We start from the raw sequence: 14,598 nt of genomic DNA on the forward strand, positions 1-14,598 counted from the left end.
TATAATAATTATTATTAATCAGTATTAATAAACTGACATTTGTTATAATATTTAATCATTTTGTATATACACAGTTTTATATACATTTTTAATTGTAATTTATTGTTCATATTTAGTTTATGTATTTGTAAATATGTATAGAGACCGATTGAATTAAATTTGCAAAAACTAATAAGTAAACTTAATTCCTTCATGTTGTCCCAACACAAATCGATTGTGTAAAACCCTGCATTTTTTATTGGGTATAAGGGTTGCAAGAGAGGGGTTGGGGATCCACAGGGGGGAAGTGTATAATTTAACACTGTTATATATAAAATACATATTAACGTATCGATTATTTTCATGTCATGTTTAAATGTGCTGTAGATGTATACTGCCTGGTGAATTTAGAAGGAAATTCCTAAAAGGATTATGTAGTATAGCCTGACCTATCCTGAGAAATCAATAACATTAATGTGTTCTGATGACTGCCCAGGTTAACAATAAAGTGATCAATTCAATACAATCCAGCAGTAAGTTCATATTTAGAAAAAAAAAATGTTTTTCATATTATATTACATTATTTTTGTTGTTTTATTATAATACCGTATAAAAGAAAAAAAATTGTATTCATTATATATTATACAATATTTTTATTTTTAGTAATTCTATAATGTCAATAAATCATATATTGGTTTCCTGGCATGAAAAAGTTTGAAAAGCTCTGCCCTCTAGTGGTTAGAAAATGTATCCAATCAAGTGTATAGGTCAGACCACAAGGATTTTCATCGACCCGTATATATCAATATACTCTACATAATTCTCCAAGAAATTTTAATGTCTTCTGTTTAACAGTTAATATCATTAATAATGATTATCATGTACTTTCCATGATGTATAGTATATAAAATTGTCAGTTTGTTATTTAGTGTAACACATAGGTCTCAAACTCTATTCCCGGATGGCCACAGCTCAGCACAGTTTTCCTCCTACCCTAATCAAATAGCTGATCCAACTAATAAAGGTGTTTCAGACTACTATGTATTGCGTTCCAATTCGCATACTTATACTACGCTCTTAAAGTATGTACTTTTTTATTGTGAAGAAAATTTTTTTGAGTGTGTAACAGAAGAGTATTCAAGTTTTGGGACACACTACTTCCTTTTTATCTGAACATTATGTTGCTTAGTTATGAGCCCTGTCAATCATCCACATTTCTTTCATATTTAATTACCTACCTTATTGGAGAAGCAGCCGCAGGATAATCTGCCATTCGTGAGTCTTTTATGCAGAGAAATCTCTTCAGGTCTTTGGATAATTATGCATTCAAATGTTAATGTCCAAACACGTCTATATATATATATACATATATATATATATATATATATATATATATATATATATATATATATATATATATATAAGTTCAAGTACATCTTTACCAAAGCATCTCTACTTGACTGTTGGTCTCACGCGTCCACCATGTTTGTAGTTTAATTACACTTTTCAGCTGCTTTTGTAGCTCTAATCGAATTCACGTCTAATGTGCAACGTACTGTGGGAATTATCAGCAGTTAGAGTATGGACGATTCTACACTTCGATTTTGAGACCATTGCTGTAACAAAATGGGTTTTACCCTTTTGTCAGCAGTGATTACAGGTTACATTTTACATTATTACATTACATTCTAACATTTTACTTTAATTAAATTGTCTACTTGACTGCTTCACATAACTTTTACGAAACATTAAAGAAGACATTTTAGTTAAACTTAATATTCTTTATATATAAATCACTGAAGTAAGTGTATTTTTATGCAAAAACAGCACATTCCATACAATAACAGTGTACAGTCTACAATGCATCAGGAGAGTACTGATAGCGCTTCACTTTTTCCACATGTATTCATGCTACTGTCTTATTCCAAAATGGATTAAATTCATATATTTCCTCAAAATTCTACACTCAAAACCCCATAATGACAATGTAAAAAAAGATATTTCTAAATTGTTGCAAATGTATTTAAAATAAAAAAGCTGCCGTGAAGCTCTAAATTGAGAATAGGTACATTCTGTTTCCACTGATCATTCTTGAGATGTTTCAGCAGCTTAATTGGGGTTCACCAGTGGTAAATTCAGTTAATTAGACCTGCTTTGAAAAGGCATACACCTGTCTGTATAAGGTCTCAAGGTTGACAGTGCATGTCAAAGCACAAACCAAGCGTGGAGACAAAGGAATTGTCTGTAGACCTCAAAGACAGGATTGTCTCGAGGCACAATGATGGGGAAGCTTACAGAAAAATTTCTGCTGCTCTGAAAGTTCCAATGAGCACAGTGGCCGCCATCATCCGTATGTGGAAGATGAGCTCCAGCATTTTCTGTGGAGAGAGGAGAACCGTACAGAAGGACAACCATCTGTGTAGCAATCCACTAATTAGGCCAGTATGGTAGAGTGGCCAGACGGAAGCCATTCCCCGCCTAGAGTTTGCCAAAAGGCATCTAAAGGACTCTCAGACCATAAGAAATTAAATTCTCTGCTCTGATGTGACTAAAATTGAACTCTTTGGAGTGAATGTCAGGCGTCACGTTTGGACAAAACCAGGCACCACTTATAACCAGGCTAATACCATCCCTGGAAGACTAGTCAAGATAGAGGGAAAGATGAATGCAGCAATGTACTGAGACCCTGAATGTACCTGCTTCAGAGTGCTCTTGACCTCAGACTTGGGTGACAGTTCATTTTCCAGCAGGACAATGACCCAAAGCACACTGCCGAAATATCAATGTAGTGCCTTAACAACAACTCTGAATGTCTTTAAGTGGCCCAGCCAGACCCCAGACCTAAACCCTATTTAACATCTCTGGAGAGATCTGAAAATGACTGTACACCGTCGCTTACCATCCAACCTGATAGAGCTTGAGAGGTACTGTAAAGAGGAATGTGCAAATCTTCCCAAAGACCGGTGTGTCAAGCTTGTGGCATCATATTCAAAAAGACTTGAGGCTGTAATTGCTGCCAAAGGTGCATCAACAAAGTATTGAGTAAAGGCTGTGAATATTTATGTACTTGTGATTTTTCAGGTTTTTTATTTTTAATAATTTTGCAACAATTTAAAAAAATCTTTTTTCACATTGTCATTATGGGGTATTGTGTGTAGAATTTTGAGGAAATGAATTAATTTAAGCCATTTTGGAATAACATAACACAAAAATATGTGGAAAAAGTGAAGCGCTATGAATACTTTCCGGATACACTATGTAATGTAGTATCAGTTGCATACTGTTTGTTAAATGCACTGATAAAATCTTTTTGGACATCAAATTTATATAATCACATTTAATCACACATATATATATTTTTTCTTCTTTCAGTTATGATGAGTGTGTGGGACAAGGGACGCAGATATATGTTCCTACAGACGATCCACCACCCTACTCCCTCACAGACCCGTGTCGGGATCAATACATGGAGGATCTCCCCGCTGGTGCGTCCTGGGTGTCCGCCAGTGGCTCGTCCCGTTACCCGAGCAGACTACAGAACTTCAGGCACCAGCCGGTGGCCTCCATCTCTTTATCAGCTTTACCTTTAGACGAGGCACCGCCATACGAGGCAGTAATGAGTGAACAAAACCAGCCTCTTCCCCTGATGCCTCTGGATCTGCTCAAACACACAACAGCGGACAGCAGTGCTCAGGACAGCGTTTCCCACCGGATCCTGTAATAATCCCGGCACACTCATGCATCCCCTGTTAACCAAAACCAGCTTTGAGAGGAACTGCTCTGTGTGGCTGAGCGTCCAGAGCTGAAGAAGGCCACTTTACCTCTCTGAGGCCCACACAGACACTGCACCTCCTGCTTGACCTGACACAGCCAGAGCACAGGGCTATCGACCACCCTTTTGTGTGCATTACCTCACCTTGTCTTTTGGCTTGTAGTGTAATTAGATGTTAAATGTGTGTCTTATTGTTAGACATGGAGTGCGGTCACATTTACTGGTGCTTGGCACAATTTTGCAGGTGAAACTCACTTCAGTGTGATTGGTAGTTTTGCGTGAGAGCAAAGTGTAATGCTGCAACACCAGAGGCTGCGCTTTTAGTTCTAGAACCATTTTTTTATTCAATTCAATTCTTGTTTATTTCTATAGAGCTTTTACAATGTCGATTGTGTCAAAGCAGCTTAACATAGAAGTTCTAGTAAATTGAAACAGTGTCAGTCCAGTTTTCAGAGTTGAGGTTCAGTTTACTTCAGTTCAGTGCAGTTTAAATTTCATTGCTAAAAGTCCAAACATTGAAGAGTAAATGTCCCAAAGTCCCAACCAACCAAGCAAGCCAGCCCTACTGAAAAAAACAGCTTAAACCAGGCAAGGCTGGTTAGCTGGTTTTAGCTGGTCGACCAGGCTGGTTTTAGAGGGGTTTTGGCCATTTCCAGGCTGGTTTCCAGCCATTTCCAGCCTGGTCTTAGCTGGTCAGGCTGGAAGATAACCAGCTAAAACCAGCTTGACCAGCCTAGCCAGGTTGGGAGCCCAGCCAAAACCAGCTATGTCCAGCTTAAACCAGCCTGGTCAAGCTGGTTTTAGCTTGATTTAGCTGGTCATTTTCCAGCCTGACCAGCTAAGACCAGGCTGGAAATGGCTGGAAACCAGCCTGGAAATGGCCAAAACCCCTCTAAAACCAGGCTGGTTGACCAGCTAAAACCAGCCAACCAGCCTAGGCTGGTTTAAGCTGGATTTTTCAGCAGGGAGTGGTGACAGTGGCGAGGAACAAACTTCACTAATTGACCAAAGTGAAGGAAGAAAAATCTTGAGAGAAACCAGGCTCAGTTTCTGAACATATTACATTGTTTTAACACGTTTTAGTTGCTAAGTTGACAAGCATTCTGTCAGCGCTGACTTTGGAATATACACTTCAACATAATATGATTCTGGACACACAAATAAGTTTTCTGAAACTATTCAGGACAGATTTAGGGTGCAGATTTCTAAAATACTAAATGTTGAGCTTTGGACGTTCAGCTCTATGCTATAAGCATACTTGAAACATGTTAGCAACATGCTAATTCTTGCTAGACACATTATAAACATGCCACTAACATGCTAGCATCGTGTTCATTTACGGAAATGTCAGCCATGTGCTAAAATCTGCTTGAAAGAAGTTAGAGATATGCTAATTAATGTTAGCAATATGCTAACTATGTTATGGCAGGTGACAAGGTGGCCTAGTGGTTAGTATGTTTACCTCATAGCAAGATGGTCGGTGGTTTGAGTCCTGGCTTGGTCAGTTGGCTTGTATGTGTGCTGTTTGCATGTTCTCCCCGTGTTCGCCTTGGTTTCCTCCAGGTGCCCCGGTTTCCCCCACAGTCCAAAGACATGCGCTATAGGTGAATTGAATAAACTAAATTGGCCGTAGTGTATGAGTGTGAAAAAGTGTTTATAGATGTTTCCCAGTACTGGGTTGCAGCTGAAAGGATATCCACTATGTAAAACATATGCATAAGTATAAGTTGGCAGCTCATTCCACTGTGGCAACCCCTGATGAATAAAGAGACTATGTTGAAGGAAAATGAATAGATAAATATGTTGTGGCATTTATGTGGATTTAATATGACGGCTCAAGAAAAAAAAAGAAAAACATAATAATATGCTATTTAAGTTGCTTTAAAGAAACCAAATGAAACTTTTGCCTGACCTTGTTTAGGAGAATGTTCATGTAGAGATGCAACACAAATTTCTAAAATATCTCTTCTGGAGCTTCTTGTGTTATACTCTGGCATACTATAAGACAACAGCATGGTAATACATGTTGGAAACATTATAAACATGCCCATAACATGCTAGCGTCATGTTAATAACATGTCAGCCATGTGTGTAACATTAGTTTAACAGTAAAAAAAAAAAACTAGTCTGCTGCAAATTAGTTTTTATGACAGCTCAATGTATTATGATGACTCTTCTTTTTATTGCTTCTGCAGAGACCTACAGTTTTTTTCACCACTCATTAGAGCTTTAAAGGTACACTCCTTTTAAAAAAGGCTTTTTTCTTAGTCTCAGTGACGAGCCATTTTTTAATCAATTTAGCAATTTGAATTGATTTATGGCTGGGTTACTTTTGGCTTAGCTTAACAAAGTGAAAAGAATTTGTTTTGACCAATAGCATTTCAATTTAAAAAAAAAAAAAAAAAGAGTTGAAATAATTTTCCTATTTAAAGCTTGAGACTTCTGTGTTAGGCATGGGATGATAACCATTTTCAAGGTATACTGTATAGTTTGGAAATGTCAAGATTTTAACACCTTGATTAAGCCAAAAGATTCATTAAAAGCCATTTTTTTCTGCTATACCTTTTCTAAGATATGTGTAAGATTTTTTATTACGTTTTTTTTTTTTTAGGACAACAGTATCTCCAGCAAAAAAAATAATAATAATTTTATTCGCAAAATAATCTGTTTTTGAAACTAATGAAAAACAGCAGAAGTCACTGATTATTATTTTATTATTTAGCCTGACATGTTTACTGTTCCAAAATATTGTATAAGTTTCTCAAAATAAAATATATTGTGGAAAAATGTTTTAGTTTTTTAGCCAGACATTTAAAAAAATAAAAAATAAAAAAAATATATATATATATATATATGGGTATGAGATTTGGATGGTATGATATATGTATGTATGTATATATATATATATATATATATATATATATATATATATATATATATATATATATATATATATATATATATATATATATATATATATATATATATATATATTATATATATATATATATATATATATATATATATATATATATATATATATATATATATATATWTATATATATATATATATATATATATATATATATATATATATATATATATTTATATATATATATATATATATATATATAAATATGTATATATATATATATATATATATATATATATATATATGTATGTATATATATATATATATATAAATATATATAAATATGTGTATATATTGTGTATATATATATACATACATACATATATCATACCATCCAAATCTCATACCCATGCCCATGCCTATTCTGTGGTTACATTGTTTAATAAAACTGACGTAAAATGAAAAACTAATAAACAGCACATAAACAGATAAAGTGTATTGCTGTTCATTCACTTCAGAAAAGGGACAGTAAGAGCTAAGTAATTGACATGATTCTTAAATGTGGATTAAACACAAGACTCAGCTTTCTACACATGTTTGTTGGCTCAAAACAAACATACATGGCAAATTCTCCACAATAAACATAATAAATTAACAAAAGATACAAGTAAACATACATTATCCCTCTTTGAGGTAGTGATCAATACATTTATAATCTGTATATCCTGCATTTTGCATTTTAACCAGCTGAAAAAAATATAGTTTGAAATCAGTGCTTAGCGATGCACAGAAAACAATCTGGTGCAGCTGTATTAGACTTTACTGTGTCTCATATTTACAAATTAAGATTCTCACATACATATCAAGTTTAATATAAACATAGATGAAGTTTAAATAAGGAAGTTACTTGTTTCAATCTTCATACATATCAAGGATCCCATGTAAAACTCTGCTCATAAAGTCCGGTTGATGTAGAAAGTGACCTAAAGTACATGCAAATGTTGAGGACGTGCTAATGAATAGTCTAGTGTGCAATGCAATAGTCTGGATTGCATTTTGACAAGCCTTTTTTGACAGGTTTACCACTCTGAGTTTACATAAGGAATGGAATTTCCATTTTCATTGGTCACTTATTATTTGTTTATGCTAAAGTATACTTAGATTTTCTTTAAAGAGCACCTTTAGATAGTCAGTGCTGTAATAAATATTGTTCAAGAGATATGGTTCTTGGAATGCTGTCCAAATGCCTCAATTATTGCAGGATTTGCCACTGTGGTTTGAAAGTGACTTTTGTGTGATCTCGGCTTTACACTTCTAATTGTTCTTGTCAATTAACTTTTTTTTTTCAAGCAAAATTGTGCTGAAATCTTGCTAATGTGACCGCACTCTTAAAGAGGATTTCAGTTTTCACAAGCACCACGGCTATTTTTAGCAACCTTCAAAACATGTCCTTTTGGATGTCCAGACATTACACAACACAGATGGCCTCTCAATAATCATCACCTGAGTCTGTAATAGAGAAATTTACAAACATAACTTTCTTTTTAGTGTGCAAATGTGATCCTGCATGAGTGATTATTTCCACGTGACTGACTATTACAACCTTCTCTCACTCTCTTTCTCTATTTTCCTTTTTAAATTTAGGGTTAGTTTGAACTGTTTGTGTTTTTTAATCCAGTTTTTTTATGATAACATTTTGTAAATGTGGTAGATTATCTAGCAAAGATGAGAAATTACCTTTAAAGCAATTTGAATGTCATCAGAAAATCCGAATGCTTTATTTCTTTCCATTTTATTTCTTTCCTCTTCAGTGGTTCTCAACCTGATGCCCTAAACAAACTTCCAGAGGAAACTAAATAAGTCTTAAAGGTCTTTATTCTATAATGTAAGTAGATGTATTAACAAAAACTCAAAGACCTCATCCTTATTTTGTTCAAATCTGATTTAGGTATGTACGTATCAACATACACACAAAACATGGTGTATTGATCTCAGTTGTTTGATTATTATTACTGGTTTAATCAGAATTCCGATTGCTGAAAATAATCGTATAGTGAAAAATCTTGCTTAGATTTTGGAGTCAAAAAGGTTGAGAACCACTGTAATAAAACTAGTTCAGAGATCACTGTGATTTCTTTGTACTCACGTCATGTTTCCAGAGAAAAGTCTCCTGCCAATGCTAACTTTCAAATGCATCTGAAGATCTTATTAGGAGAACAGCAGATGTCTGAAGAGTCTGATTGCAGTGCATATGATTATACAAACTATAGTTAGAAAGGGCTGCAGGGGACACTTTGCCAAAGGGTTTAAATCTATTTTACATTGTTCTCCTAAACTGCATATTGGATGCTGTGTACATTGCGACATAAGAGTTGAGACTGGTAAAGCAGCTCAATTGCAAAGCTGTTGTAGCATTGACGTCAATATGAAATGAAACATGATAGTTCCTGCGGGACACACTCTGTGCTTCCGAAACATTTATATATATATATTTGTTCCTATTCCTTTTGTTAGTTTTATTCATTATAACACAAGCAACTTCCCTACATATGCATGTTTCTGATATAAAATGTGCCTACTAATCACAATGACTGTTAGATTTACATGCTGAAGTGATGAAACTATATATATATATATATATATATATATATATATATATATATTACAGTTTCCCAGAAATGACACTGCATGACACCTCACCTCTATTCCCCCTTTTTCCTCACAGCACGAAAGTCTATACTTTTAGAAAAAAGGGGCTGTACGGGGTTTTTAAATGGAATTTGATGCATGAACGGATTTCCTGTGTATAGTGAAAAGCAGCTCAAAGCAGAAATGAATATTAAATGGCCCTCTATTATTTATTTACTGTAGTTTGAACTGATGTCAACCTTCAACTTTTATATTATAGTATTTTTTGACATCCAGTAATGTTTTGTTAAAATGTTTTGAAAGCTCATCTACGAAGAAAGTCTACTTTTTCTATAACAACGGACGTGAAGTAGCATTGTGAGATCATTTTGTGGATTACGAGCCTGTCTCGCTCTGCTCATGTAGTTGGTAAGCTGAGCTGTAAAGAGTAGAGGTGTGTTAGCTGTTTCCACCACACTGTAATACTGATACTGTAAATCCACAATTTTAAAGGCCTGTTCACACCAAGAACGACCAGGGAAATCTGCCGGTGCAATGGATGAATATAATGTGCCCTCTGTCATTCTCAAATTTCATAGCCACAGGTTAGGCATAAAATATAAGGTCGCTGCAACCTCCCAAAAATCATGCAGACAATGTCTTTCCTGTATGTATCAGGCTCAAAGTAGGCTTAATTCTCTTGCTGCCAGGGCATTCATTAAAAAAATGTCCATTTCTTCTGTGCACAACATTATTTTTAGCAATTTCAAGCTACACTGCTAGGACATTTATAACTTGCCCGATCTTTCCTAACTGCAGTCCTGTCTCCATTATGCTTGCCTTGTTTACAGTTGGTAACTAGGTTACCAATACTACAGTCAGCCACTCGTATGCTGGGTTCACACCAAATGCAAGAAATTTTAGGTGTTTGAGAGTAGCTAACAGTACATACAAGTTCAATTACAACGCACGATTAGAGGCAAATTTTCTCCAGGCATTTTGAATGATCCAGAATGCAGAATTGTGTCTTTCACACAGGTTCAAAAAGTGTACGTCCTATCATCAAGTAATCTAGAACAGGGGTTACTAAACTTTTCGACCCACGACCTCCAAAATCACAATGCCAGTGACTCGAGACCCCCCATATCCTTTGAGATAGTTATAGACTCAACAAACGTGCACGCAACAGCACTTACACACCAAGTCTATTCCTCGTTGAATACTTTTTTATGTATGTGAGTGCCGTAAAAGGTGTGAGAAAGTTTAAAAGTGTGAAAAAGTGCCATAAACTCAATGTGCTGTATCTGACGCTATTGTTGTGTCTTTAAAACAAAGTTATCAGCCCGGGGGTCGCAATACAATGGGGGAAAAAATGATATGCAACTATAAACTAAATTTTTTAAAATTCTGTAATAAAATATGGTTCTTTTAATAGTTTAATAAAATTTATTTGATTTTTGAAAATCACCAAGTGACAGCCCCCCACCACCGCTTTATTGATGTGACCCCCACTTTGGGTACCTCTGATCTCAAATGCCTTGTGTCTGGTGTGAACAGAACATAGCAGAACAACTAAATGGAAACACACAAAAGCCTTCAAAAGATTCACGGACAGCAGAGTGGATTAGTGGTTATCACCATCACCTCACAGCAAGAAGGTTGCTGGTTCCAGTCCCAGCTGGGTCAGTTGGCATTTCTATGTGGAGTTTGCATGCTCTCTCCATGTTCACGCAGATTTCCTCTGGGTGCTCCAGTTTCTGTGGACTAAATTGTCCATAGTGTGTGTGTGTGAGAGAGAGAGAATGTATGGGTGTTTTCCAGTACTGGGTTGCAGTTGGAAGTACATCCACTGTGTAAAACATCAGCTGGATAAGTTAGCGGTTTATTCCGCTGTTGCACCCTCTGAAATAGACACTACGCCGAAGGAAAATGAATAAATGAAAACGATTCACTTCACATTAAGATGGAAAAACCCAGCTTATGTAAGAATTTTCATATACTGCATTACTCAATTTGCACGATACACACATTTAACAGATATATGCCATTGCCAGATCCATAAAGTCTACCACATTAGTCTGATTTTACTTTTAACGTTCTGATTTTCTGTCAACACGACAATACAGATGCACATACTATGATCATGTGCTTTCTTTGCTGCTGTTTTTTTCCCCACCGCCATTTTTCTTATCTTTATTTTATTAGTACATGTTTTCATATTCATAATGTCAAAGGTACACTTTCTTTTACTTTAAAGCAAAGAACTGAAAATAACTTTATATTGAAAATAACGCCGCTTAATCACATCTAGTCTATTGTACTTGTTAGTTGCAAATAAATGTAAATTGTTAATAGCGGTTTAGTTGGTGGCCAACAGTGTCGCTAATACAAGGTTTTAGGAATTTGGTATACAGCACTATAGAACCACGTTCCTGGAGGCCCACCAGCTCTGCACATTTTCATCTCCAAAACCAAACACGCCTACAGATTATCCAATGCAATCTCACACTAATTCGTAACTTTTTAATTTAGTGGCTAATTCCTGTGAATTTGTATAACCCAATTTGCACAATTGAGTACGATTTGCTCATCCCCCAATGACGGTTGGGATTAGGGGTGGGGTTGGGTGCCACGCCTCCTATTTAAAATCGTACGACTGAACTACGAATTGGCCACTAAACTGACAAAACGTAAAAAATACCTACATTTCCTTGTGAGATCAGCTCATTAGAGACTGAAAGACCTGTAACGGGTGTGACAGAAAAAAGGAGACATACAAAACATGCAGTGTTGGTGGTCCTCAGGGAACATGGTTGAGAAACACTGCTATAGAATACAGCAAATTTAAAAAGGCTTATGCTTATGTGAGTTGGTAATAATGCCATTATTGTTCAGACTAAAATGATTGCTCTTGGTATGAACAGGCCTTGAGTCACTTGTTAGCACAATACTGTTGGAATTATGTGTGCATAAAGATGAATTGAACATTCATGTCAAATTTAAATGTAATATCGCCACATTATTAATATAAAGAGTCTGTTGTTTTAGAGAGGTTTTGGTGTTTTTAGCTGCGCTTAGAGAGCTGATGTTCAGGAAAATGTCTATAAACTGGCTTACATATTACGTGTGCTATCTCGCCACATGGAAACTGTTTCACCTCACGCCAGAAGAGCACCTTAGCATCTAATCATGTGGTTAACGTCGACTTACATTTAACCAATCTACAACTCAAACGTGTTATTTCCCTGTCACAATGTTGTGGTCGATTGTCCAAAGTGATAATGCTGTTTCATAGAGCTGCAGATGTTGATGTATGTTTTGTATTAGAGTCTTTATTCCTTTACCACTGTATCCTCTGAATAAATACATTAAAACACAAGGATTTATCTGTCGGGGTGCTCCGAATGCTTTCTCAGAGAACACTGATAGTAAACAGCAATATAAGATTGTGTGGCAAGTTTTAGAGATGGACAACGTGAAGTTTAGTAGCAGATGTTGATTGTACACTAAAGGCTTCCAGATGGACCCAGTGTTTCCTCAACCATTTTGCTCATTGACTCCTGTCATTCATAATGCATTACGAGGCTCTGGCTTGCACTGATGTGGATATTCATCCCGCTCCTGTCTGTCTGCATGGTGGGCTCACAGAAAGCGTCCCGAACAGATGGCCTGTGCCATTGCTCTCCCCTTAATTAGCCGCTCATCCCTGAGCTCCGATTCTATTAAACCCTACCAGAGGAATGTGCATTTCAACTAGAGCTGACACGCATGGACATCCACACAAGTCTATCATGCTAACTACAGTGCTGAATTAATTTAAACTTTACTTCATTTTAAAGATGGAGAAGTGTCGTGATTACTGTTGAGAATATCTTCAGTTGATCAAGACTAAAAATAAGCTTCTAGCCCTTTTACATTAGTTCTTGTTTATCTGAATATCTTATTATTCTGCAACTCCAGTCTCAATATTTGTTCATTTTGTGATGTTGTAATATGAGTATTGCTGTTTCACTATATAGTTTGGTGATGTTCTACACTGTAAAAGGTGATCGATTACTTAAAAAGTGAGTAAACCTGTTGCCCTAAAAGTAACAAGTTGACTTTAAAAAATCCATTGTAACTTGGAACTGTTAAGTTGATTTAACTTAATTTTTATACTTATACATTTCATTTACTTAATTTTTTAGGTTTTACTGATTTTTTAGGGGTTTACTCATAAACAGTTAACTAATCATTTTTTACAGTGTACATGAGAGTTAATTTTCCTATCCCATTAATCAAACCAAAATGCATTAAAGTGACACGTATTAGCAAAGGTAATAATAGTTGGACAGAAAATAAAGAGGAAGGGTGAAAATGAGTAAACAATCAAGATAGATTAAATCAGGGGTGTCCAAACTACGGCCCGCGGGCCATCTGCGGCCCGCAATCAGTTTTGTGGCGGCCCGCGAGGCTTTTTATAAATATCAATAGCATCTGGCCCGCTATACAAAAATGAACGTAATTCAATAAATAACCACCGGGTTTCGCTATTACATGCATTTAATTAAGCAGCAGTTCTTGTTATGATCGATCGATCGATCGATCTATCTATCTATCTATCTATCTATCTATCTATCTATCTATCTATCTATCTATCTATCTATCTATCTATCTATCTATCTATCTATCTATCTATCTATCTATCTATCTATCTATCTATCTATCTATCTATCTATCTATCTATCTATCTATCTATCTATCTATCTATCTATCTATCTATCTATCTATCTATCTATCTATCTATCTATCTATCTATCTATCTATCTATCTATCTATCTATCTATCTATCTATCTATCTATCTATCTATCTATCTATCTATCTATCTATCTATCTATCTATCTATCTACACAGTTGAAGTCTGAATTATTTGCCCCTCTTTGATTTATTTCTTCTTTTTTAAATATTTCCCAAATAATGATGTTTAACAGAGCAAGGACATTTTCACAGTATGTCTGATAATTTTTTTTCTTCTGGAGAAAGACTTATTTGTTTTATTTTGGCTAGAATAAAAGCAGTTTTAAATTTTTTATGAACCATTTTAAGGTCAAAATTATTAGCCCCGTAAGTCTTCAGAACAAACCATTGTTGCCTAATTAACTTGCCTAATTACCTTAATTTGACTAGTTAACTTAACTAACCCATTGAAGCATTTAAATGTCACTTTAAGCTGTAGAGAAGTGTCTTGATAAATATCTAGTCAAATATTATTTACTATCGTCATGGCAAAGATAAAATAAATTAGTAATTAGAAATGAGTTACTAAAAGTAATATGTTTAGAAATGTGTGTGTGTGTGTGTAAATAT

The 14,598-nt window shown here is 35.2% G+C and overlaps 1 protein-coding gene across 14 annotated transcripts in view; it reads left to right on the forward strand.

Moving 5' to 3' along the window:
• bean1 (brain expressed, associated with NEDD4, 1) overlaps positions 1–5,586 on the forward strand; it is a 97,103-nt gene extending 91,517 nt beyond the window's left edge. For 2 of the 14 annotated variants that reach the window (XR_012382583.1, XR_012382589.1), the window contains 2 exons: positions 3,352–4,433; positions 4,536–5,586. Coding sequence is in view for 2 of the 14 variants with exons in the window: in XM_005166452.6 (XP_005166509.1) it covers positions 3,352–3,700 (349 nt within the window). In the remaining 12 variants the exon portion in view is untranslated. Of the gene's footprint in view, positions 1–3,351 lie in introns of all 14 variants that reach the window. The other 12 variants (XR_012382584.1, XR_012382590.1, XR_012382586.1 and 9 more) reach the window with 6 other exon arrangements.
• The last annotated feature ends 9,012 nt before the right edge of the window (positions 5,587–14,598 follow it).

The sequence above is a fragment of the Danio rerio genome, chromosome 7 (assembly GCF_049306965.1).
Source record: "Danio rerio strain Tuebingen ecotype United States chromosome 7, GRCz12tu, whole genome shotgun sequence".
Lineage (NCBI taxonomy): Eukaryota > Metazoa > Chordata > Actinopteri > Cypriniformes > Danionidae > Danio > Danio rerio.